Here is a 26,588-nt window from a genome sequence, read left to right as displayed (position 1 = left end):
ACCAGGGGATTCTAAGCTAGACAGCTTGGCCTACGCTCCTCCCCAACCCCTCCCCTCCCCACTCCCTCCCCTCCCCTCCCCACCCCAATCCCTCCCCTCCCCTCCCCTCCCCACCCCCTCCCCTCCCCTCCCCCAGCCGATGATGAGGCTGAAACCGATATCGAGCGAGAGTTGGGGAGTAGGAGGGTGGGGGGTTTTAAGGGTGGGTGGAGTGGAGTGGGTGGGTGGGGTGTCACGCTCACAGGCCATCCCTCTGACGTGGGTGTGGGGTGGGGTGGTGTGGGGAGGGGTTGTGTGGGGTGGTGTGGGGGTGGGAGAGAGAAAGATTCCCACACGATGCTGTCTGACTGTTAATTACAGGTGTAGAGGTGAAGGGGGATGGTTAAGGTGTAGTTCAGAAGGGGGGAGGGAATTGGGGGTATGTGGGTGGCGGTGGAAAGGGGAGGGATTGGGTGGATGGGAGAGTGTAGGGGATGGAGGGGGGAACGTTGGGGAAGGGAGTGGGAGGGTGGTTGGCATGGTTGGGGAGGGAGAAGTAGGAGAAATATGGGAGAGGGAGAAGCGGAGGGGTAAGATAGGATCAGGATAATGGTGTACGACGAATTAGTACATGGGAGAGTAGGAGGGGAGAGTACATGGGAGAGTAGGAGGAGAGAGTACATGGGAGAGTAGGGCGAGAGAGTACATTGGGAGAGTAGGGCGAGACACCCCTAAACTCCCCCACCAGACGCTACCCACCCCTGAACTCCCCACAACTGTCTTATCCTTAAGACATGCCGAGCAAAAAAAAAAAAAAAATGTGCATTTACTAAGAATTCATTACAAAAACAGAATCATCTCAAATTCCTCCCCACCCCACCCCACCCCACCCCACCCCACACCCCACCCCACCCCACCCCACCCCACCCCACCCCACCCCACCACGGCCTCATTAATGCCCATTAGCGAGTCATTATCACCCCCCGCCCCTCCCCCCGTTCCACCCCAGCAAAGCTTATACTCTCTTCTGTCGTCGGATAAAGGTGAAAGCCACAGATCTTACTCACACCAAGCGCCTTGGCTGGTGCTTCCTATAGATTGTGTGTGGAGAACAGCCACACGAGCATTAACCTTTAGAGGTTCCTCCCTCCCTCCGTGCTCGCTCGCTCGCTCACGTTCGTACCCACCACCACCTCCTCACCGTCGCTACAGAGGCCCCCTCCTACAACACCTCCCTCTCACTGAGGTTCCTCGACATCCAAGACTCCAAGAGTAGCGTTCTTGGAGGGTCGTCCCGCGAGATAACTTATCATTTTTATCTACGACTCTTGATTTGTCTTTTCGAATCCTTCCTTCCGAGTACAGCGTCACTTGAGGTCAGCAGCCACTCCCTTTAGACGAGGTCAACGTGCTGACCTCTCTCTCGCCCTCTCCTTCTCCCTCAGCTCCCTCTGCCTCGGTCAGCAGATGGAGAACCTCCCAGGGGAAGGAATCCAGCCAACAGTTTGATCTCCTCAACCCACCATCTACATCCCTGGCTGTGGCTGGTGACGATTGTACCCACCACGGGCGGTGGGTGGGTGGGTGAGTCTATCCCACGACCAGAGGTAGTGAGTGTGTGGGTGGGTGGGTGAAGCCTGCAGGTGGCGGTGAGTGGGTGGGTCTATCCTGCAGCAGGTGGTGGTGAGTGGGTGGGTGGGTCTATTCTGCAGCAGGTGGTGGGTGGTGGGTGGGTGGGTCTATCCTGCAGCAGGTGGTGGTGGGTGGGTGGGTGGGTGGGTGAAGCCTGGATCATGTGGTGGGTGGGAGGGTTCCGGCTTGGCTCGGGCCTTCAAGGAGATTACTACCTAAGTCCTGGGCTATCGTCAACACTCGAACTGCGTCCTGATGCCTGCGTCATGTGGCGAGGCTCGCTGGTGTGGTGTGGGGTGGTAGGATGTGGTGTGGTACGGTGGTACGGTGTGGTATGGTAGGATGGTGTGGTGTGGTATGGTAGGATGGTGTGGTGTGGTGTGGTGTGGTAGGATGTGGTGTGGTAGGGTGGTACGGTGGTGTGGTGTGGTATGGTAAGATGGTGTCGTGTGGTGTGGCGTGGTAGGGTGGTACGGTGTGGTGTAGGAAGATGGTGTGGTAGAGTTTGAACACGACGCAACGACCCTTGATCAAGGCACGACGCTACGACCCTTGAGCACGACGCTACAGACCTAACACAAAGGTACGACCCTTGAACACGACGGTAGGGCTCTCGAGCACGACACTACGGCCCTTGAGTACGATGCTACAACCCTTGAGCACGATGACCTGGCGTATGTCACCCCCAGGTCTTCACCACCAGGTCTTCACCACCAGGTCACCACCACCAGGTCTTCACCCCCAGGTCTTCACCACCAGGTCTTCACCCCGTGTGTGTGTGTGTGTGTGTGTGTGTGTGAGGACTGAACGCCAGCAGCCCACGTGAGCATGGTAGGGGGGGGGGGGAAGGGAAGATAGCACCCTGGGTCAAGGAAGGGAACTCGGTAGACATTAGCTACAGTGATAGCTGCCACGTACCATCGAGAGAGAGAGAGAGAGAGAGAGAGAGAGAGAGAGAGAGAGAGAGAGAGAGAGAGAGAGAGAGAGAGAGAGAGAGAGAGAGATTCTGACCAGTAATTTTACGCCACATGATAGGTTTTTGCCTCCGTAATTTCACGGTAGATAAACTGGAAAATTACACTTAAGATAACTCCAGGGAACTTTTATCACTTCTTCCCCAATGAACACGACAGCTAAAACCCCGGGAGACGATGAAAAGCTGTCACTATGACTTTTATTCATTGTAATCAAAAGTTAGGTTATCGTATTCGAAGGACGGGTTATCGTACTCAACGTGTTGAAATGTAGTGTTAGGTCTTCGTGCTCAAGATGTTGTCTTCGTACTCAAGGTGTTGAGTCTTCGTACTCAAGATGTTGTCTTCGTACTCAAGGTGTTGAGTCCTTGTACTCAAGATGTTAAGGCTTCGTACTCAAGATGTTGTCTTCGTACTCAAGATGTTAAGTCTTCGTACTCAAGGTGTTGAGTCTTCGTACTCAAGATGTTAAGTATTCGTACTCAAGATGTTGAGTCTTCGTACCCAAGATGTTAAGTCTTCGTACTCAAGGTGTTGAGTCGTCCTTTGAATCATCAGGGGCCGAGTTTTCATTTAGTTGAACAGAACCTTATACTGAATGTAAGAGCTGGGGAATGTCGTGATTTTATTAATTCTAAACGTATTGAAACATGATTAAATATGGATTTAGAGATATTCCTTTTCAGAGTAAACGGATAATTTTGCAATTGTGATTGATGATAGATTCGATGTGATACAGATGGTGTATTGCTATAGAAAAAGTTTACGAAGTCGGGGAACCAGGGTGTTCACTAATTGTGTTCTGCAGTGTTTACAGAATATAATAACAGTCGCCGAACATGAATTAGAGGATTATATTTTATTACACAATATTGAAATAGGTCGATAAGGATTATTCATATCAGGGAAAATGTGGTTTAATAATGTAAAAGTAGGTGGCAAGGCACTTGTAAAATTATCAACAAAACCTTTTCAAAACTTCACCTAACCTCACCTAAAAGGAGGCTAGATGATATTTAGAATACACCATATGTTTGTTGACATCTGGAGCCACCATATTGGCTGTGCATTTTCGTGTGTGTGTTTGATCTATTTCGACAATAATACTGTAGTGAACTTAACAAATAAATCTTGACCGTTAGCGGAGGTTAAATAAGGTTTTCATAGGCTCTTTTTTTCACAAGTGTTTAACTTAATTTTACATTAATAAACCTACACAGTTTCCTCGATATGCTTCCATCGCCTGTGTCAACAGCGTTCAACATGAGAGATAAGATAGGTCGGCCCTGCGAAGGTATTTCTGAAATCACAGGCGCCATTTCGAGGCAGAGCTTAAAATAGACATGCACCCTCAATATAAATGTACCCAGGCTGCATCAGTTATCCATTACGTAGTGGCGTTACATGCCCACGTAAGCTTCTCGTAATATTATTACGCAACTATTGACCACAGGCTGGAAATATTTTGGCAGTGACGTCATACCGCATTTGGCCCACATCTCACCAACAAAAAAAATATTTTCCCGCTTAAAACTACATCGCCGATCCCCTAGAAATACCATTTGAAATATTGATTCACAATTTAGAAGATTTCAAGAAATTGTAATCCTGTCAACCACCCAATTAAAATAATAAACTACTGGACCGACTTCAACCAAGTGGCGCCATTCTGACGTCACAAAGGGCAAGTACCAGCACACCTTTAAGGCCGCCTCGCCCGGGTAGGGTACCACGCCTAGCGGCCCGAGCTAGACCCGTTTGACCTCATTTAACCTCTTCAGCACGGCGGAATGACCCCGAGATCCCTTGAGCGTGAGCGTACGGCCCTCGGGTTTAATGGCTTAACGTCTATGCTAAACCGTGAAGGCTTAAGTCAGATGGCTAGGCTACCATCCCAGAGAATGGTGCCTTTGTGTTGAAAGGGTCGCACCTAAATGCTTAAGGGTCGTTCCGTCTTGTTCAAGGGTCGTGCTGTCGGCTTTATTGGGTTAACAGCCACGCAGACCCGGTCGGTCGCCGTTATCCTCTCCCCCCAAAAAAATTTAACCTTATTTAATACGGTTAAAATCGCTTCCTTCCCTCACTCTGACCTCTGTTAACCTTGTCTGACTCCAGATAAAACCTCAATCAATTTTTTTCCCCTCTCCTTTACCCTGCACTGGAAAGCCATTCAGCCCGTGTGGTATTTACCGTCTTGTCTCGAGTGTTTACTTCAGTGGGACCCGTACTCTTGGGCCACCCGAACTAACCACTCCATCCCAGGTAGACACAATAATCCCCGGTGATTACCTCAGCCTACCAAATACGCCCAGGATTAATTAGATCGGCTTTTATAAGGCTTATTGTCTCCACAGATCAAGAGAGAATATTTCGCTTCAATAAATCTTCGTGCGAGTCTTAAGGGTTTAGTGATCTGGTGAGGAAATCATTGTGAATATCGTACACACTTCAGGCGAGATGCTTCGCTGACTTAGTTCCTCGGGTTCTTGAAGACGCGGCCATCCACCACCTCTGAGGAGTTGGTTGACAAGGGAGTAGAGGTGGGATTTGTTCTCTTATTATGGTTGACACTTGACCCTACACCTGTAGGGTGAGCTGGGACAATCTCTCCATCATCCTGGTACAACGCTGGTAATGACAAGACCATAATACCATCTTTTCTAAATAACATCACGCACCGTGGTGGAATTTTACGCATTGTGGTTCTTGACAATGGAGCCATAACAAAGACCTGCAGTTATATTCTGTTCATCTGTTCATTTACTACTAAAGATATAACTCTCCCTGTTCTAGATCTAGTCTCAGTAGAGGAGAACATTTTATAACATACTAACACACGTTCAAGATATAGCTCTCAGGATTGATTGGCAGGAAAGTATGGCATGAAAGTAAATAAAAGTATGGCATGAAAGTAAGGCAGAAAAGTAAATAAAACAGCTCGAATGGATGATCTATGGAAACTGAGAAATGTTGGCGTCACAAAATGTAAACACTATGATGAGGACCATTATCCAGTGTGGGAACCACACTATCGTGAGGAAGTGGGGGCAATGAATGGCTTTAAATCTTAAATCTCCCGTTCGTGTTCGGATTCATCAAACTTGGTGAACATCCAGAGGAAATGATTCACTTAGAAGTGAGATGCCAGAAAGATATTCTGCCTAATAGATGTAAACAGTAGAGAGGTTCGAGATTTTTAGCAACAAGACGTTATTTTCGCCATTCACTGGGGGGTCCCAGTTTATACATTTGATTCTCTTGAAGTGCAGTGGGACCTTCACAATACCAGAGAGTTTGTTTGTAAGCCTTTAACCTGCTGGTCTTCCTCAGCTACTTCGAAAAATAATAGAGAACTTGTGGGTCGTTATCACTGGAGCTGACAGATCGCGTCATTACCAAAACATACTTTACGAGGTAAACGAATATGGATTCCTAATCTTTTTTTTTTTTATCGTTGTTTTATGCTTTTGTATGAATTCATACATCCACCTGAACATGTCTATTAACTGTTATATGCTGCCACTGGATATCATTTTTGTTAAGATTTATCGAATGTATTGCACAGTTTTATTTCATTTATTTTTTGCAATGTTGGAATTTGGTGTATAAAACATTTTCTGTTCAGTCTTATCAGGAACCATTACCATGTGACAGATAGACTTGTGGGGCTATTTCTCACCTGGGGGACTGATAAAACCTTTCCACTCCTCCCCTCCCACATCCCCTAGCATGGGAGAGACAGGGAAACGGAGAGGAAGAGGGAGCCAAAAAGAGTGAACATTTGAAGTGGGAAAGAGACAGAATGAAAGAGAGAGGTCGAGCGACTGAATTTGATCTGAATCAGAATATAGAACCCCTTAAGATCTCTTTCGTTTCGTAATGAATTAAAGAAAAGGGGAAAAAAAAACATCATCAGGGAAACCTGATCCTAACTGCAGGTCCTGAAATATGGAGGGGACGATCCGAAGCTGGAAACTCTCATGTAAACACGTTCACATTTCCGTGGTTCAACCGCGTCTGTTGACTCGTCCCTCACGAGTGGCAGCAGGTCCTCCTGACGTGGTGGGTCAGGCAGACCAGGGGACGACACAGGCAGACGACACTGAGGGCTCCCAGAAAATTCACTGTGAAGTAAATGATGATGAAAGACGTTTGAAAGGTTTTGTGATTACAGAACGGTGGAGATCGAGTGTATGGAAGGTGTGAGAATCTAGTATATATATATATACACATGTATATACATACGTCCACACACGCAAATATACATACCTACACAGCTTTCCATGGTTTACCCCAGACGCTTCACATGCCTTGATTCAATCCACTGACAGCACGTCAACCCCGGTATACCACATCGCTCCAATTCACTCTATTCCTTGCCCTCCTTTCACCCTCCTGCATGTTCAGGCCCCGATCACACAAAATCTTTTTCACTCCATCTTTCCACCTCCAATTTGGTCTCCCTCTTCTCCTCGTTCCCTCCACCTCCGACACATATATCCTCTTGGTCAATCTTTCCTCACTCATTCTCTCCATGTGCCCGAACCATTTCAAAACACCCTCTTCTGCTCTCTCAACCACGCTCTTTTTATTTCCACACATCTCTCTTACCCTTACGTTACTTACTCGATCAAACCACCTCACACCACACATTGTCCTCAAACATCTCATTTCCAGCACATCCATCCTCCTGCGCACAACTCTATCCATAGCCCACGCCTCGCAACCATACAACATTGTTGGAACAATATATATATATATATATATATATATATATATATATATATATATATATATATATATATATATATATATATATATATATATATCACTAGTCCGTGATGTTGACTTACTATTCAAGAATAATTGCACTACAACAGTAATCCAAGTGGTTTATTGAAACTTGGCAATACACCACATGTATCACGGAAGAACTGGCGTCTCCTCACGCGTATATACAATCCACAAAGTTCTTTGCCCGACACAAACACACACCGATCTGTTAACCATCTTACCACCATGTCTTGAGCAGAAACTTACGATATAAGTGACCGTTAAAAGGGAGTAAGTGGGGCTAGGGTGTCAGTGAGTACGGTCAGGAGGGGGGTGATGTGAAATCAGATTCTAAATTTGATACTTTTTAGCAACCTTTGTGGTTTTAAGTCAAATCAAATCCTAGAATTATTACTTTGTGACAACCTATATAGTTCAAAGGGGAAACAAACCTTGCAATTTTCTCCGGCGAAATTTCCGCTTATTAGAGATGACCCGTGGCTGGTAAAGGCGTCACTAAACTTCTAGTTCCAAAAATGGTACATCTGTGTCACATTTAATCTCTTATCGGCTATTGATCCTTCGAAAGCATAAGAGTTCTCTTAAAAATTGTTCACAAAATAAAAAATCAGAGTGTCTTTGCAATTTTATCGTTGGTAAACCATATGAAGAGCCTCTAAGACATTAATTTGGTCTTATAAAAAGCATATTATTATTCATACAACATTATCTTGGTCTTGTTATAAGTAAATCATTAGTTATAAATTCTATTGCTGATTATCAAGTACTGACAGTGGAGTGATAAATACCACGATTGTCCTCAGTAGTTACCCTTAAAATGCATAAACCACGTTTTCTGTATATCCGATTAAGGAGTAACTATAGTAAGATTTGTAGATTTGTAGTTAAGGCCATTTAGATACGAGATTTGCGGTTTACTAGACATTGATAAAAGTTTTTGAATCATGTAACAGGTCCCCTTATACAGTAAGTTGACTCCTATATCTTTATAAACGCCTGAACTCACCCAACAGTCAACAGAACCTATAAAAACCTCACAGGACCTAATACAAGGGCTGAGAGTTTCTTAATATACATTGCCATAGGAGGTACACGTAAGATTCCACCCTCTGTTTTAAGAGATTCTACCCTCTGTATTAAATGTACAGAGTGGAGGGGTTCCACTTGGTTCTACCATTTTTGTCAAAATGCATCAGTTATTGGGGGCCAGTATGACATGTTGCTTGGGGTCATTATGACATGACCACTGGGGGGTATATATGATATGACTACTGGGGATAGATATGACATGGCATCTGGGGGTCAATATGATGTGGCAGCTGGAGTAACTATGATATGGCTGCAGGAGTCTGTATGATTGGACTGTTGAGGTCAATAAGATATGGGGGAGGGGGGCCTCTTGGATCACTCTAAATAGGCTGTTAGGGTCAGTCTGGCATTCCAAAATCCAATTATCTGAAATGAGTGTAATGTTTCTAAGACGTAGTGATGAAAACTGTTCAAAATATTTCGCTAGATTACAAATATTGCATAAAACCCAAACATGATTAACATCGTCATGAAATTAGACATACACGTGGTTATGTGGTTAGCGTTGCAGACCATAAGTCAGCACGGACCCGCCTAAGGTCGGGCCTGCACGGGTTCGAATCCTGGGTGCGGCAGTCGGCCCACACTCATCCCACATGTTCATCCTCCCTTCGAGACTGATTTGATAAGTAAGTACCTACGTCAGGCTAGGAATAAAGACTTTATCGTACATATAAATAAGGTTGAGAGACGGTGTAACACGAATTTAAAACTCTCTCTCTCTCTCTCCTTATCATTTCTTATTCGATCAGACGTCTCACATGTGTGTGTGTGTGTGTGTGTGTGTGTGTGAGAGAGAGAGAGAGAGAGAGAGAGAGAGAGAGAGAGAGAGAGAGAGAGAGAGAGAGAGAGAGAGAGAGAGAGAGAGAGAGAGAGAGAGAGAGATTGAAATTCTTGACGTTTTCGACCCTGATCATGGAATGCCCATAAAAAAAAGGCATATGTGAAACAAACAGACTTGTGGTGTGCAAAAACAGTATCTGAAATTGATGTGTTGTGTATGAAAAGTAAAACAGAATTTAGCATTACGCATTTCTTTCTTCCTCTTCTGTTTCAACGTATCGTAATATACTATGTCATTATTAGAGTCAGCTATCGCTTTTAGATCCTGAAATTTTGGTCGCTAAAGTTCGTATGCGTTGGTATGTAATGGGCCAGCGCAGCATTGCAGTCATGATCTAACGTTACCCAGCGAGTCAGGGGTTAAGTAGCGACAATCAGAAGAGGGAACAATTTTTTTTTCTTATGAATTTCTTTTATCTTCATCACAATATATCCAGAAGGAAATGCACTTTCATCGTAAATATTTTAAGTTACAACTTGAATGAATCATACTTGTATGGGATATAACCGATATTTACTTTTCAATATTGAGGAGTTGTCCTGGATTTGGTCCCCATATCCCTACCTATCACCACTCATATATTTTACAGAAACTCGTAAGACGGCATCTCTTGTCTACTTTTTCTGTGAGAATTACAATAATCTAAGCTGTGGTTAGACCTAATACAGGCACTTAGGTTTCGTCACTCTTTTTTTTATTTTAATGAATTAGATAGGTGTATATTAGCAGGTCCTCCTCACAGTTCAAATAGAAAATTACATAATCAAAAAATCTTGTTATTTTTCTTATTTGTGTTCCTAAATCAGCTGATGTGTCTGTTCGTTTCCTGAGAAATTTCATCACGAATATATTTATTCATTTTTCGAGTATTCTTATGAAAATTTTTAAATTATAAGTATTTGTTTTTATCTATGTGGTATTTTCTCGTATCTATATAGCTTTATACCCAGATTTATATCACCATAATGTGAAAGATCATGAAGTCTCTCGCCAAATGGAACGAACACATGATGTTCGCGGGAAGGACAACAAGTTACAGCTGATGCTTTTGTCATGTGTTTAATGTATTTAAATGACAGAATTGTGTTAATACCATTTACCTAAATGGGTGATACTGCTGATCAAAAGGTAAGACCGCCCTCTTGTGTCTACAAGACTTGTAAGAAGAGTTAAAGTGTTTAGTTAAAACTGGTGTTTGTGAAAAAGGGTTTTCTTGAAAAGTCTATTTGAAAAGTGGTACTTTACAGATACTCTTGTTTACATACTTGACTGCTCGACTTGACTTCAGGAAGGAGCTGTTTCCCACGTATAACACCAGCTCTTCTGAATCTTCTCTATAATGAATCTGATTTGCTTATAACATTAACTCTACAATTATCAACGACATTATTTTGGATCAAACGCTGTTATGCCGACATTATTCATCATTTATTTGTCAGTTTAGCTCCGCATCGCTATCAGATTTGGGAAATGGGTACTTATGGTTAAGGTGGTTTATACAATTCATTGTGATTACAGGACTATATGTGGAGCATTGATTAATCTTATTTACTTTATTAAATTGAATGTCATATTGGCATATCATGGAAATTATGGGGCTCATTGATGTTGAATGAGGTAATATATTTTTGAAAAATTAAGAGAAAACTTTCGAAAACTTTAGTCTACTTTCTTAGAAGTGAAGATTCATTTTGATATTCAGTAAACTAGATGAAATAGGACTCGGTCACGCATGAAATTGAACAGCAGTCATGACTCTATATGTAAACAACAGACGACTCAGTGCCTTTTAAGGCAAGGGATAAATATTATGTTGGCATTTTATGTGAGTAATTAGTAAGGGGATGTTTGTGTTTTAGTTATGTATTTGTATATAAAAGGCACCAATAGATTTCCTGCAAGATATAGATTTTTTAAGAATTAGAGTTTTTGTTTATTGCACCTGCTTTTCTTGCGAATCTGATCCCCACAAAGTAGATGGGGCTTTGATTTAAGAGGGATATTGTGAGGTGAAACCGCTCTATACCATGTGTTCACAGCGTAAAGAATCAGTTTATATATATGCTAAGAGTATATGTTGTGGGAAGTAAGTTATTAGAAGCACTGAAAAGTTTTTACCAAGAATGTAAGGCATGTGTATGAGTAGGAAGAGAGAAAAGTAATTGGTTCCCAGTGAATGTTGGTTTGCGACAGGGGTGCTTGATGTCTTGAAGGTTGTTTAATTAGTTTATGGATGGGGTGGTTAGGGAGATGGGTGCAAGAGTTTTGGAGAGAGGGGCAAGTATGCAGTCTGTTGTGGATGAGAAGGCTTGGGAAGTGAGTTAATTGTTGTTCTTGATGATACAGCGCTGGTGGCTGATTTGGGTGGGAAACCGCAGGGGTAATGTATATATATAACTACATGGTTTAACAGATATTATCACTTACTGTGATACATTCATGGACAGCTTAGGGTCAAGCACATAGGTTTGAAATGTTGTAGTCATGTGAAACATGGAGTTAGAACAACAAAGAACATTTATAACTGTAGTTGAAGGTACAAGAAGAGGTAGACTGCAGATTCATTTGGATAGATGAAATGAAAGAATTGATTAGGGCTAGTGATATTCCAAATGAACATCCCACAGTAATGACATGATCAGGTGCAATGAAACTGTTTTGCCTGCATAGGTAGTATGATTAGAGATAGCCTCATGAGACAAATCAACTCAAGATGCAAAGTGAAAGAACAGAATGCTTATATTAGTGTATAATTTTTTCTACTTAAGAACATTGGACATTCATTGAAAATGTGTATGAATGCACTGAGAGGCTGTATGCACCTGATTCACTCCACAAAACCGTTTCTTGCTATAGTATGCAGTATTTTTCTGTTATTACCATATCAGAATGTGCTTTACATATATAAGTACCATATATGAATATATTTTTGCAGCTTGCAGCACAATTGGCAGAATTAAAACGGGAATTGCATCGTAAAGAAAAGAAGCTTAAGAAATACAGTAAAGTTCTTGGAGCAAAGAGACATGTTCGGGACACACTAAGGCAGCATAACATAGCCCATGAATCAGAGTGTGAGTATGAGACAAAAGGAAACCCTTTTTATATTTACAGATTTTTATGTTTGTGGTAATATGATGTATATTTATGTGTTTGGTTTTCACATTACTCCAAGACAGTGGGATTAGGTTAAAGAAACCAAATGTCTATTTATTTACTTTTTTCACATTAAGCCTTAATTAGCATGATATATTAAAGAATCAGGACTGTATTTACAAAAGAGAATCCTTTATGAATTGATGTATTATGCAAAAGTGAAAGATACTGCTGTACACAAGAATAATACTGGATAACTACTATTGTGTTGGCCTGGTTTGAATAACATGAATGTGTTTGGAAAATTACATGACAAGCACTGATATTAAATGTCAGGAGGGGGTGTGGTTGGTATGTATGGAGTAACCCTTCCTTACCTCAGAATAAGAGGGAAGGACATGGACATCTCGTTTGTATCACACCGCTCTTATTACACACACACACACACACACACACACACACACACATATATATATATAAATATATATATATATATATATATATATATATATATATATATATATATATATATATATATATATATATATATATATATATATATATATATTTTTTTTCCAAAAGAAGGAACAGAGGGGGCCAGGTGAGGATATTCCAAAAAAGGCCCAGTCCTCTGTTCTTAACGCTACCTCACTAACGCGGGAAATGGCGAATAGTTTAAAAGAAAAAAGAAAGAAATATATATATATATATATATATATATATATATATATATATATATATATATATATATATATATATATATGTGGTTCCCATTGAATGTTGGTTTGCAACAGGGGTGCGTGATGTCTCCATGGTTGTTTGATTTGTTTATGGATGGGGTGGTTAAGGAGGTGAATGCAAGAGTTTTGGAGAAAGGGGCAAGTGTGCAGTCTGTTGTGGATGAGAGGGCTTGGGAAGTGAGTTAATTGTTGTTCACTGATGATACAGTGCTGGAGGCTGATTGGGGTGAGAAATTGCAAGAGTTGGTGACTAAGTTTGGTAAAGTGTGTGAAAGAAGAAAGCTGAGAGTAAATGTGAATAAGAGTAATGTTATTAGGTTCAGTAGGGTTGAGGGACAAGTTAATTGGGAGGTAAGTTTGAATGGAGAAAAACTGAAGGAAGTGAAGTGTTTTAGATATCTAGGAGTGGATTTGGCAGTGGATGGAACCATGGAAGCAAAAGGTGAGTCACAGAGTGGGGGAGGGGGCAAATTTTCTATGAGCATTGAAGAATGTGTGGAAGATGAGAACATTATCTTGGAGAGTGGAGGAGTTCTGCATGCTAATTATTATTCATGGGTTGATAAATGTTTTTATACTTTGGTTTTTCAGTGCTAGATTTTTGTATATCTCTCTCACCCTGATAAGTGATCGTATATCCCTTATTGCAGGTAACCCCAACAGTGATTTGGTGAATTGTAGTGAAACGCAAACAGAACTCAAGTGCAGTGTGTCAAGAACTGTAACATTTAGTGCTGAATCTCCAAAGGTTATTATTCTCTCTCCAGTGCCAAACCTTGTCAATAAAAGAAAAGACAAAGCGTACAGGTATAGATCACTATCAACTCGGAAAACTCAATCTCGGGAGAGAGAAAAAGCTGTAACAGAAGTACTTAATGAGGGAAGCCGGAGAGAAGTGTTCAAAGAAGAAGTTAAATCAAGACCATTATCTGATGGCAATAGCAGGCTCAAATACAGTGGCATGCAAGATGCAAGCAGTACTGTGAGTGATGTAGAAAATTTTGCCAGAAATTATAATGCTAAATTTGATGACTCTGAAACAGATAGTTTGTCTGATAACAGCAGCTGTAATGATGATATATCTGTACTTAAACAAATTTTTCCACTTTCTAATAATAGTGGAAAAGTTGTAAGTGAATCAACAACAGTCAAGTATATTGAGACGAAACTGCCTAGTAAGGAGTACAGTGCAGCTGCTGAAACTCCAGCAGATTGTCCTCAAAATAGGAAAAGGTATCTATCCAACTCCTGTGTTCGATGTGAAGCAGCCAGTTCAGAGGTTGAGAATCAGACTCAAGACGTTGATTTCTGTCACCCTCACAAACTCAATGACAGTATTGTCAGTTGGATTGAAGAGCCAAGTGATGAATATCAGTGTGAAGGAAACACCAATGCCTCGAATAATTTTCATAATAGCTCCGACAGTATTAAAGTCTCAGAGACACATACAACTGCAGTGGATAATGAAAAAGATGGGTTTACCTTTGAACATATACAGCAGCAAAAGAATGTATTGGAATACAAAATCTCAAAACAAATAGAGTCCCAGGACCTTTTTGGTACTCATTCTTTGACTCAGACTGAAAATGTTGAGATAAAACGAAACTGTGTCTCACCAAGGAGAAGATGGAAATACAGAACTTCCCAGACCAGTTGTTCAGAAGGATCACGGTGTGGAACAAATGATAAAGAAGAGACAAATAGAAAAACAATGGAAAGTACAGGCCAAAATATTATTCAGGGTGTATCCTGTGATATTCCACTCAAAAATCTAGAGATGCAGAAAATCCTGAGCGAAGGGGAGCATGTGAATGAAGAACTAATGATAAGGGAGATGGAACAAGAGATGATAAAGGAATATAATATTGAAAGTTCTCAGCTTGAAAATGCAAAGGGAAGTGTTACTTCTAAAGAAACCATGGTCAAAAAGAATTATAAAAGTGAACAAATAACAAATATGAATAGCGATAAAAGATTTCCAGAACTGGGAAATCAATTAATACCGAAGAGTAGACATGAAAATATAAGGAAGGTTATGGAAGAAGTTGAAGGGAATGATAATGAAAAGTTAGATGAATTGTTGGCACAAAAGTCACATGAAACACAATGTAAATATGTAGATAATGGAAAGGGGTACAAAAAGGTAAATGGTGAAGAGTTTTGTGAAAATGATCTGAGTGCTGTTATAGATAAAATCAGCCCTCAGAAGATTCTCTCTCATCACGAACTATATCATGTTTCTGAAGAATGTGAAGAAAAACTTCAGGTCGGAGTCACTTTGATGGACCAAATGGAAAGTGACATTACGATTGACCCTGGGTTCGAGAAAGTTGTTAGAAGTGATGAAAATGGGAAAAACGTTTGTACGAGTGAAACAAAGATGCCTACAGAGAACCTTAATGGAAAGGAGGATTATGTTAATTCTGACAGAAAAGTATATAAGGGACAAGATAATAGTGTTGAGAAAGATATAACATTTCATTCATTGGTTGATGGTGAAAAGCATGGAAAGATTTTAACCACATCTCTGGTATCCTTATTTCATGCAGATGAAGAGATTTTGTACATTCTCGTTGTAAAGGAGTGTGGTTTTACTCTTTGGGACACAATAAAAAGAAAAGGTGATACTGATAAGACAGAGTGCAGCATGAATGAAAAGCAATATACAGCCAAAGGAAGTCTGAAAAATGATATATGGAGAACAGTAGGAGAAATTTCGCATCATGTAGGAAGAACTTCAGACATTAGGTAATTTTTGTGTTTTGTAGAATATGACTATTATGCTATTATTTCTTGCCTCTGTTGTTTGTCCCTTGAGTATGAGATACACGTTTCTTGGAAATACCCTGGCTAGGATCCTGTCCAGCCTCATTTTCGATGAGGTGTCAGAAGCCCACACTCATTGTAATTGACTTAGCAGTATTTGCAGCAGTTGCTTGTCTTATCAGTGACATCATGTACTTATGCTGCATTGTTTTAGGAGTTCATGATCTCATTTTTTTTAAGATTCTCTGTTATATACAATTCAAATCCTCCAATTGCCCTTCCAGTCCCTCTGAATATGTGTATGTTACAATTTTGACATCCATTGATTACCTGGAAAACAATAGTCTTTAGTTAAAATCTTTTCCAGTGTTTTATGTCTACAAAGTGCCCAGACTCTTCTTACCTGTTACCCCATACTCATACTTATGATTACTTATAAATGATATTTACCATATGCCCATTTTCTCTTAGAATTTTTCATGAACCCTTGATTCATATATTTCTTGATTATGATTCAGTAGAATATTTTCACAAACATAAGTTGCCATCATGTATAGTATATGTATATGAGTAGTTTATAAAGCCGGATCTGCTGCCTTTTCTCTACTCTCTTGTGATCGTCGTTGTAAGTACAATAGTACCCTTTTTGTATGGCTAGAACCAACCCTAATCATAGCATCTCAGGTGATCAGAAAAAATAGTATGAGGAATCTCAGGTGGAAAGAAAGAATAGTTTAAGGAAAAAGAATGGAGAAATTAATCAGAGCTCTTCAAGTGTTTATACAACTGACTTTCAAAGGCAGAAGCACTATAGGAGGAGGGAAGGACAAAAGATGGAAGAGAGATTCCTAGGCTCACTGTTCAATGAAAAATGAAAGTATTATGATGGTCAGTTTTACACTGTCATCTTTTGTGTGTTATACATACATTTTGCAGTCATACATCTTAGATACTAATTTTTCATCATGATTCCCACAATTTCCTTCACACAGTCATCTGTTCCATCTAACAAGCCTTATGTCTTACTGCCCTTCAGCTTTGTCTATCTGAATCAAAATAATTTTTTTATCTCATTTTCCTAGATTCCAACCAATTGCTTGTGATGCCTTTAATTATTTTGCTGTTTTCTTTATATGATAAAAAAAAACAGCAACATTGCAAATAACTAATTATTTTCAACATTGCTGAATTTTGCTTCTGCTTGCACTTCTAGCTGTAATATATCTTACCTTCCAAGCAGTGAGTATATTTTGAACTTTCATTTTATTCATAGCAATATGATGTATTTGCCTCACAGAGCCTAAACTTTAGTCATAATTGGATCAGTTGATCTTGTGTTATTTTTGTTATTGCTTTCATAATGAAATATTAATGGTAGCAAGTTGTTGTATTACTTTGTAATCATAGAACATTACATAAGCCTTCTCTATTCATTGTGCCATAAAATTTGCCTGCTTTCAGTAATCTCTTAAAGTTAAGCATGAGGTGTTGTATTGAAAAAGTTCCACTGGTATACAGAATATTGATGAGGTAACAGTACCGCTTATTATGCAGGGATATTGTTGCAGTTGGACTACCATCAGACGAGGAAGTTAGATACTTGGTGGCTTTTTCTACAACTGTGGAGGCAGATGTGCAGATATTCTACGTGCAGTTCAGTGTGGAGGACAAGTGGCTGGTTATAAAATCGAGACTTGGCCTTTCACTTTGGTAATTCTCTTCATTTTGTAAATTATAATAATTTTCAGGAAATTCATAAATGTGGGATTTGAGAGTGTTTTCTTTTTACTGTTTATAACTCAAGATTGTGAAAAAAATTGTGTGGATTACTCGGCAAATCATCCATTTCATATAATTATTTTCTTCACTTTTGTGAGGAATATTTTCGGTTGTTAACAGTCTTTGTTTAACAAGTTATCATATCATTATTGATTCATCCAAAACAGTGCTTAAGCGTATAGTTGATAAAGGATTTTCTGCAACTGAATCTGGAAAGTCTCTCAAGAATTTCCTCTAAACTAGTTTTACATAAAAATGCATATTTTTCATTATTGAAGGGTTTACAAACTGTAGAACTATGAGATAAAGTTTCTGAATTCTATTGAAAAACTAACTACAAGAAATTATAACTATTATCTCAAACCCTACTTTGCCTCTTAGGTTATGTGACAGATGAGATACAGTATTAATAATAGTATTCTACTCGTTTACTGATTCTCCTAATAGAACAGCTTATGCAAAAAGCAACTGTAGTAATCACTATTTTGTTTTGCCATGGTTGAACAGCGTACTGCTATCTCCCCATCTCCATCTCATCTTGCTTGATGTCTCATCCTTGAAAATTTTAAACTCCCACGGGGACATCACACAACCTTAATTCATTTCAGCATATGATTCAAATGGGTAATTCATACCACCATTTACTGGGGCACACACACACTACTTCTGTTATAGGAATTCTTAATAGCTCACATAGTGAAGTGATTTGTGTCACTGACTGACTCACTTGCTGATCTTACAGGGTTCAAATCCTGGACAGGCTGTTTAGGCTCACAGCCAACCCAGCCATACATTCTTCCCTACTGGCAATTAAATACAGGGACTTCAACTTGTGACATTATGACTTGTAGTGCTTCAACTTGTGATATTTCGGGCATGAAACATTTTAGAATTAGAGCAATTAGAAACATTTTAGAATTGCAGCAATCTTCTGAAAAGGATTTTTTTTTATCTCTGTATTCCTAATGTCCAAAAGAATGTTTTCCATTAATTGTATATGTTTAAATGTGTTGAAGCATTTGCACACTTAACTTGCATAATTTAATGATGCCATAGCAAAATACTACTCTGTTCATATCCCACAAGCTAACAGAATAAGTTTTAGACCACACAATATTCGGCAAGTTGCTGTGTCACATGATTATTGTGTAGCAATCAGCAATTTAGGGGTAGGCCATTTTGACAACTGCTTTACTTGTATGTTGAATCATTGGAACTCTCTACCTTCTCATGTCTTTCTCTATAACTATGACCTGGCACATTTTAAAAGACTAGTTTTTCCCTTGTCTTTTGTTTTTCCATTTCATTATTCTCTTCATATTTCAGTTAAGGCCCAGCCTTAATGTGGACTTTTACTCCTGACTAGAGCCTTCAGCATAAGAAATGGGGGCTAAAACTGTTCAGGATGAACTCACGATGAACATATTTTCAAAGTGTGAGATAACATAGAGCATCAGTAGCCTGTAGACACAACTTTTCATAGGTACTCACAGATACTTTATTGTTCTCAGGACTGATTTAGGTCTTCAGTTTTTGACTTTTGCATTATCTCTCTCATTCAAAGCTTAAGAACTCTCATCCAAGTTGAGTATTACTTTGACTTGAATACTTTTTTTTCAGCAATACATTCAAGAATTTGGCTGCTTGTGCTGTAGGTGAATGGAGTGTTGCAATCTGCTGGACCCCCATGGAGCCCTTCACTAATGGGTACTTTATTATTACTGACATAGATGTGACATACTCTAGACGTGGCAAACGGTGGGAGTTGCAGTGCCACTCTTCATTTCGTTCCCTTGTTTGTGAAGAACCTTTGGGCTGTCTTATAGCTCTTCACCAGCCAGGTAAATGTATAAGGGTTACCAAAACCAATATTTCAAGTATTGATTTGTTCCTAGGTTTTCAGTTAGTGTAATCTGTAGTTTCTGCCACACTGGAAAAAATCCATTGTGGAATAGTAAATCTTGTAACTTAAATATTTTGATTTGAAGAATCTGTTGGGAAATACTCAGAAAGAGAAGAATTTGTTTATGGTTGGTATGGATGAGAAGAGAGTTTATGATCAGGTTGATAGAGAGGCTTTGTACAAGGTATTATGAATATGTGGTGTGGTTGGATAGTTGCTAAAACATTAATGAATTTTTATCAGGAGAGTAAGACATAGATGTAAGTAGAAAGAGAAGGGGTTGAGAGGTTCCAGGTGAATTTGGGTCTTTGGCAAGATTGACTGATATCACCATGGCTGTTTAATCTGTTTTTTGGATGGGATGTTGAGGGAGATGAATGTGGGTTTTGGAGAGAGAGGAGTGAGTCTGCACTCTCTTGGGGATGGAGGTACCAGAGAGGTGAGTTGTTTGATTTTTGCATATGATACAGCAAGTTATGGAAGTGTTTTAGTTTATAGTTTGGAAAGAGCTTACAATAACTCATTGTATTTAGTGTTTTTTTTTGTCACTTTATTTCTTCATTGACCATATTGATGTATATCCCAAGGAAGTTTGCTAAATAGAATATAAGAAGTTTTGTATCCTCTGCTCACCAAATTTAGAAAAGCCTCTCAATGTGAATCTTCTATACAGATCCAGTGGGTATTGTGTTGTACACATCAAATAACAAACTTTATATGTATGATGCTGTAGAAGACATCATCCTTCACCAGTTTCACTGGCAGGTAGCAGCACCTTCTTGGGCTGTAATTAATGAGGTATGTTGTAATTGGCTTTTATCCAGATTTTAAAAGAAAAAACCATCCTAATGACTTTAGGATTGCTAATGAGTCCTGTGTACTGTTTCTGTATTTTCTTTCTTACTTTTCAGCTTTATTTTACATTTTTTTCCTTCTGAATGAATCAGACTATAGAGTGGAGGATGTGGGATGTTTTGGATAAGGTTGTATATGCAGAGTGAGACATGGCAAATGGTTAAGTGAAATCCTTGCATAGTGTGGCAAAGCAGCAAGAGTAGATGAGATTGCAGTTGAATATCTCAAGAAAAGGTGAGAGTATTGTTGACTTTCTAATCAGGCTTTCATTATATGGATGGTTTAAGATAGGGTGCCTGAGGATTAGGAGAATGCATATATAGTGTTCTTCCAGGAAGATAAGGAGGATGAAAGTGATTGCTCAAATTGCAGAGCTATAGATATGTTGATTATACTTGGCAAAATATGTGGGTGAGTGGTGATAGAGAGGGTGGTGAGATGCACATAGCATCAGATTGTGGAGGAGTAATGCAGCTTCAAGAGTGGTGGAAGATGTTTGGATCAGGTTTTATCTCAAACTTTTTGGAGATATTATCTTTTGTGAAGTTCCTAGGGATGTTATGTATTGTGAGGAGAGGTGATCATGTTAGATATGACTGTAAGAGTAAGGTGTAGTAGAAAATACAGTTTGATATAGAGAGCAGATCAGGGTGTGCTGAAATTGTCTGACATAGAGAGAGAATGAGTGAGGAAAGATTGATAGAAATTATCTGCATACTAGAAGTGTCATAGGCGTCATATCCTGAATTTTCGGGAGGGTGAGAGCCATGCATGGCATTAAGCCAGTTGGAGCAACATGATGTGTGAAAGAGGGAAATGTATAGTCATTGGGCTGAACTAGTCAGGGTCAACAACATATTTGGTGTGCAGGACTTGGCTGTGACTGGTGGGGGTCTAGTTTCTGTATCTACACATGATAAGTGCAAGTGAATCCCTTGTTTCATCTGTTCCCAGCACTGCTTCATTAAAGCAGAAAGCTTCGTGTTTGTAGTTTGTTGTTTATGTTTATAATGTCCTCAATTCAGTTCCAGGTCATGAGGCTTTGCAGTAAACTGAATGATGATCCAATATATATTAATTTAATTGGGGTGACCTGTATACACTTAAACTTCATTTTGAAACTTTAAACTCAGAAAACGTTTTCATTGTACTAGTGCATATGTATCTTATCTCCATCCATCTGTATTCAGTAAGTTTTTTTTATTTGTATCATGTGCCCTTTTACCCACTGTCACTGGAGGATGGTAATGTCAAAAGGGTGGTCATTTCATCATTTCATGAGTTCTTATTGAATAACATACCTCTTACATCTGGGCAGTGCTACCCTGATGTAATAGGAGCCAGTGTAATGGATGTAATTTCTTATGACTAGTTTTTAGGGATTCTTGTATGTTAAATAACTTAATCATTAAGGAAGAGACATGGGTTGGAACCAGATATCAGGCAGTTATAGTGGAATACCATTTGCATTAGTGTTTATAGCTTTGTTCATTATATCAGGTTATCAGACTGGTAAACCTTCTCAACATGAAGGGTGCCTCCCTTCAAAAATGGATGATGGATTGAAGGATGTCAAGAGACATTTGCTACATAAAAAAGGGAGGGTCTACTATTTGTACTAGGATGCATTGTTAAGATATTTGAAGCTGGTGGTACTACTTGGTGCCCTTGAAAAGGGTAGAATGAGAAAATGAAAAGAAGTTATAATATCTGTTTATTATGAGCAAATACCCATAAAGAAGTGGCTACAAGATGACTTCATTCATTGCACTTATGTTGATGTACATGGCATTCAAAAATTTATTCACAGCAATGGAGAAAAAATGCTAAGTTATGATGTCATTGTACTCAGATGGAAATACTTGAAGATAGACCTCTTTTTCCTTCATTTTGATTCTTTAATCTTTTAGATCTGTCCAGTTTATACCTAAACTGTAATTGATTATCCATTTGTGCATGTTCAAAATCTTATACAACATGCTTTACTAGTATATGACATACCTGTGGAATACATGAGGTATTTTCACTCGTATTGGTTTAGTTTATGATGCTTTAAGACATTCATACAAATAGAAAGAAAACATGCCTCTAACTATTGTTAAGCTAGTCATTGATTAGTCTTTTATAGCCCCATACATTCTTTGTGTGCAAAATCTTTATCAAGGGCTTTTTTTATAGTAAAACTTTTTCACATTTAACAATTTAGGACTTGGTGTTTTTCCTGAGTGTGGACACCAGTGGGCAGACATGCTTATCAGCTTTAAACCCCATGAATGGCTTACAAGAAACCTTCTTCACTACATTATTTCAGGATAACAGAGGGTAGGTAAAAGTAAAGATGTTTGTATGAATTGTGATCAGACTTTAGCTTGATGTTGAAGATGAAGCTAGAATTTTTTATTTGCATGGTGGACTAGATCAGAAGCATGAATGAAAGTCATGAAAAATTTATATGAATTTTAAAAGCTTCATCTCTTGAATATCTACAGTTGTTTTTCTTTCTTATTTTTTCCAAGAAATGACTGACAACAAATTATTCACTAACACAATCTGTTATAAAGACAATATTCTTTAATAACAGATTTCAGAGACAGTCTTAGTTTTATATTTAAAGAGGATAGGAGATTACTGTTTGATATTGGTATGCTTGTTGAAAAACTGACATTGTGGTTGAGTTTAGGTATTTAGGAGTAAAGTTCTATAGGATGATAGTCAAAAAGTTGAAGTTAAAAGTAGGTTTGATAGGGAAGTGTTCAAAATATTTGCAAGAAAAATAAGCACTTGCCCCAGCTCTTGACTTGTTGATGTGGAACCCCTTTTTATGAAGGTCAAGATTGGTGAAAATATAGTGGTGGATGGGGATAACTTGGACAGTGTAGGTGGATTTAGGGGCATAGATTAAGAATGAACATGTAGGAAAGGTATGACTTAAGAAGATTTTAGAAAGGTGCATTAATGAAAGTCTTGTAGGATAGTATGGTCATTTAGAACTTATGGTAAATAACAGATTGGTCAGGAAGATATATACTGTGAAAGCTACATGGAGGAGATAGAATGAAAAACTTAATATGGGTTATGAATATTTCAGGTGAGGATGCCAAAAGAATGATTTGGGATAGGTTGCAACAGCAGCATTATGTGTGTAGAGAGTTGATATGAATGGAGAAGTTGATCTCACTTGTAATTAAACTTAGAAAGCAGAGTAAAAAAGGAACAAGTACTTTTAATAGTCTCGAAATTTATGTTTCATTTATATACAATGAACAGTAGCAGTCAGTAATATTTACTAGGTGATCTTTCCTTTTGGGGCAAGTGATGAGTAAGCTGTAGGATATTATGTAGAATCTGTCCTGTTATCCCAAAGCAAGTAGCGTTATTTTAACTTTACTCTCTCTCCCTCTCTCTCCTCTCTCTCTCTCTCTCTCTCTCTCTCTCTCTCTCTCTCTCTCTCTCTCTCTCTCTCTCTCAAATGGAGCTATAATTCATTCATATGTTTATTTTTTTACTTATGACACAAATGCAAACAGTGACACAGTTGGTTATGAATTGTAAAATGCATCAACAGTATAGAAAACAAAACTGTGTATCCTACATGTTAGTCTTCATTTTTACCTAGGTGTAAAATCTTCACATGCATAATATAATCCATATCTCAGCTATAAATGAAAGCAGCTGTAGCCAGTAATAGGTGAACAGTTGTTCCATTTATTTTAGGAATAGTTGATTAAGCTGTGAGTTTGTAAAAGGTAGTTGATTTTTTATACTTATTAAATTTAGTTGAAAAATGGCTTTCTTTAAACCATTCTCTAAGGTTTCTACTAAATATACTCATGGAATGTGGAGGAGTGAGGTCATATTGTTGTGGTTCAGTATTGGTTATCTTTTTCTTAGACTTTTTGTTTTTCGCATCTTTGTCGTACATATAGGAATAATTTCATAGTCTTTCATTTTCATTCAGTCTTTTTCTGATTTTCAGGCTTTGTGATGGCAATTCTGAGGAATCATCGAAAGAATGTTGTACAAGGAAACTAACGTGCGTGTCCTTAAATCGGGAGAAGCTTGTGGTTGCATTTGATACTGGAGCTGTGATACATATATCCATGGATGCCTTCACAGACAAAAATCCATCTTAAGCAAATAGGTTATTTTGTTTTTTATTATAAAATTTTGGGTTGATCTAGTTACAGTGTCCTTAAAAAACATTGTTCCACCCCCCCATATATTTTCAAAGGTGATACATGGCTGAGGTTAATTTTGGGTACAAGCATGTAATGCTTTGAGGAGGAAATCATCATACATCTGGTTGCTGAGACTAGAGTTTCTAACAGTGTGAGCATCAGTAATATGCCTCAATGTGCCTCAGGTTATCATGAGGGAGGGATGTTATTACTTCACTTTGAAACTGCCACTTCATATTAGGAATTTCGCTTCTTGGCTCTCTGTGTCTTCCATCTGTGCTTCAGTATGGTTAGCTTTTGTCTTTCTAAGGAGGAGAAAGGCTGAATTCTCACCTGAAAACAAGAGATTGTGGGTACACATGAGATTTATAGCTAAACTTGACACTTTGAATGCACGATCAGGTGGCTGCCTTGCAACACCTCATCAGTGCCTTGCCTCCTTTAGGAGATCAAGACCCTATGAAACCAAAATATGGCTCTAAAATACTTTAGGAACCTTACCAGTTCCATGTTCAGACATCTGCAGATGGTAATCAAGGCCAAAGGAAAGATAACAAAGTAATAAGATGTAAGTGTGACGTCATCTTTGAGAATGTATGGGAAGGTGGATCAGGTGTTTTGTGGACACTGTAACTGAATAGGATGCATTAGGAACTGATTATGTAGTTATGTTGCTGGTATTGTATTATAAGATGTTAATAGTAGATCTTAGATACCTGATGGTGAAAGTATTTAGATCTTGTAACAGATGTGGTAGATGTACTTGCATATCAAGTGAACCAAATGTGATTGTTATATTTGATTTGTTTATTTTTTATATATATTATTGCTCAGAAATACTAAAATTATTATGGCACAAAACACTGTGAAGGATAGATTGTAAATATTATTGTTAAAGACTGAAATGATAAAAAGATCAGGTTTTATTCAAAAAGAGAAGGACGATATTGCAGGTTAGACCTCACTTGTAACTTCTACCTTTTGAAACTCCTTTATTTCAGAAGCGCAAGATAGTACCACTCAGTAAGAACATCTAGAGTATAGTTGATTCAGTTAAGAAAACCATCAAATCATCGTAAACTTACCAAATAAATGACGTTGTAAGCATGATATTCAGTAATTCAAATCTTTCTCCTTTCTCTTAGGGATATATTGTTACTTAAGAAGTATAATGTTGATGAGAATGAAATCTTATATTTGTTTCATGTATTATAGATTAGCTGCGCATTACTGGTAGCCAGTTTGTATGTCACAGCCACAAGTACCTGTAGTTTCTAGAATTATTTTTCATCATAATCAACTTGGTCATAAACAAGTTGTTCATACTGTAGCATGTCTTGTCTTGTCTTCATCTGTAGTTCTTGATATGTCTTCCATGAATGCAAATTATGCTGATGTATTTGTAAAGAAAGTATTTTCATTTCTTATAGATATGTATTCATATCATTTATTTTTTTATTTGCATTTTCATAGTTTTATAGTCCATACATATGATATATTTTGCCTTTGGTTTTACCTGTAAAGATTTTTTTTTATAAACTATAATAATAAGCAATTCACATTTTTTGCTAGTTGTATACTCAATCCAAAAGGCTCGGTGGGGTTGGTGCATTGTTATCACATATGTTGCACTGTCAGTGTTCACCTCAAAGTCCCTAGACTAGCTAATTCTTCAGCTCCATACAAAAGTCAAAGATGGCATGAAAGTTATATTTTTCTGCTGAACAAGGAACCATGTAGAGATGCTTTTGGGCCATCATATAGATGCTGTAAAATGGGAAGCTGGACTGCTCACTGGTGTTTTCATCTCAAATAACCAGTCACTGGACACTCATCAGGCATAGGTGAAACATCTGAATTCTCCAGCCCACACATCAACTAAGCACACCAGTTCCCCCCCAGGCAATAGCTTGCTCTCCTGTAGGTAATGAACCAGCTGAGTCCTCAGTTAGGAATATC

General features: G+C 38.9%; 1 protein-coding gene across 5 annotated transcripts in view; it reads left to right on the top strand.

The window, feature by feature from the left end:
* The window catches only part of LOC139759947 (uncharacterized), a 193,363-nt gene extending 167,170 nt beyond the window's left edge, over window positions 1-26,193 (top strand). For 2 of the 5 annotated variants that reach the window (XM_071682609.1, XM_071682613.1), the window contains 7 exons: window positions 12,248-12,386; window positions 13,799-15,896; window positions 17,469-17,624; window positions 19,314-19,534; window positions 20,270-20,394; window positions 22,658-22,773; window positions 24,428-26,193. In XM_071682609.1, the coding sequence (XP_071538710.1) occupies window positions 12,248-12,386; window positions 13,799-15,896; window positions 17,469-17,624; window positions 19,314-19,534; window positions 20,270-20,394; window positions 22,658-22,773; window positions 24,428-24,584 (3,012 nt within the window). In that variant the 3' untranslated portion in view covers window positions 24,585-26,193. Of the gene's footprint in view, window positions 1-10,308; window positions 10,441-10,643; window positions 10,930-10,982; window positions 11,138-12,247; window positions 12,387-13,798; window positions 15,897-17,468; window positions 17,625-19,313; window positions 19,535-20,269; window positions 20,395-22,657; window positions 22,774-24,427 lie in introns of those variants that run through there. The other 3 variants (XM_071682611.1, XM_071682612.1, XM_071682610.1) reach the window with 3 other exon arrangements.
* The last annotated feature ends 395 nt before the right edge of the window (window positions 26,194-26,588 follow it).

The sequence above is a fragment of the Panulirus ornatus genome, chromosome 34 (assembly GCF_036320965.1).
Source record: "Panulirus ornatus isolate Po-2019 chromosome 34, ASM3632096v1, whole genome shotgun sequence".
In the NCBI taxonomy this organism is placed as follows: Eukaryota; Metazoa; Arthropoda; class Malacostraca; order Decapoda; family Palinuridae; genus Panulirus; species Panulirus ornatus.
This window is presented reverse-complemented; position numbering and strand designations above follow the sequence as displayed.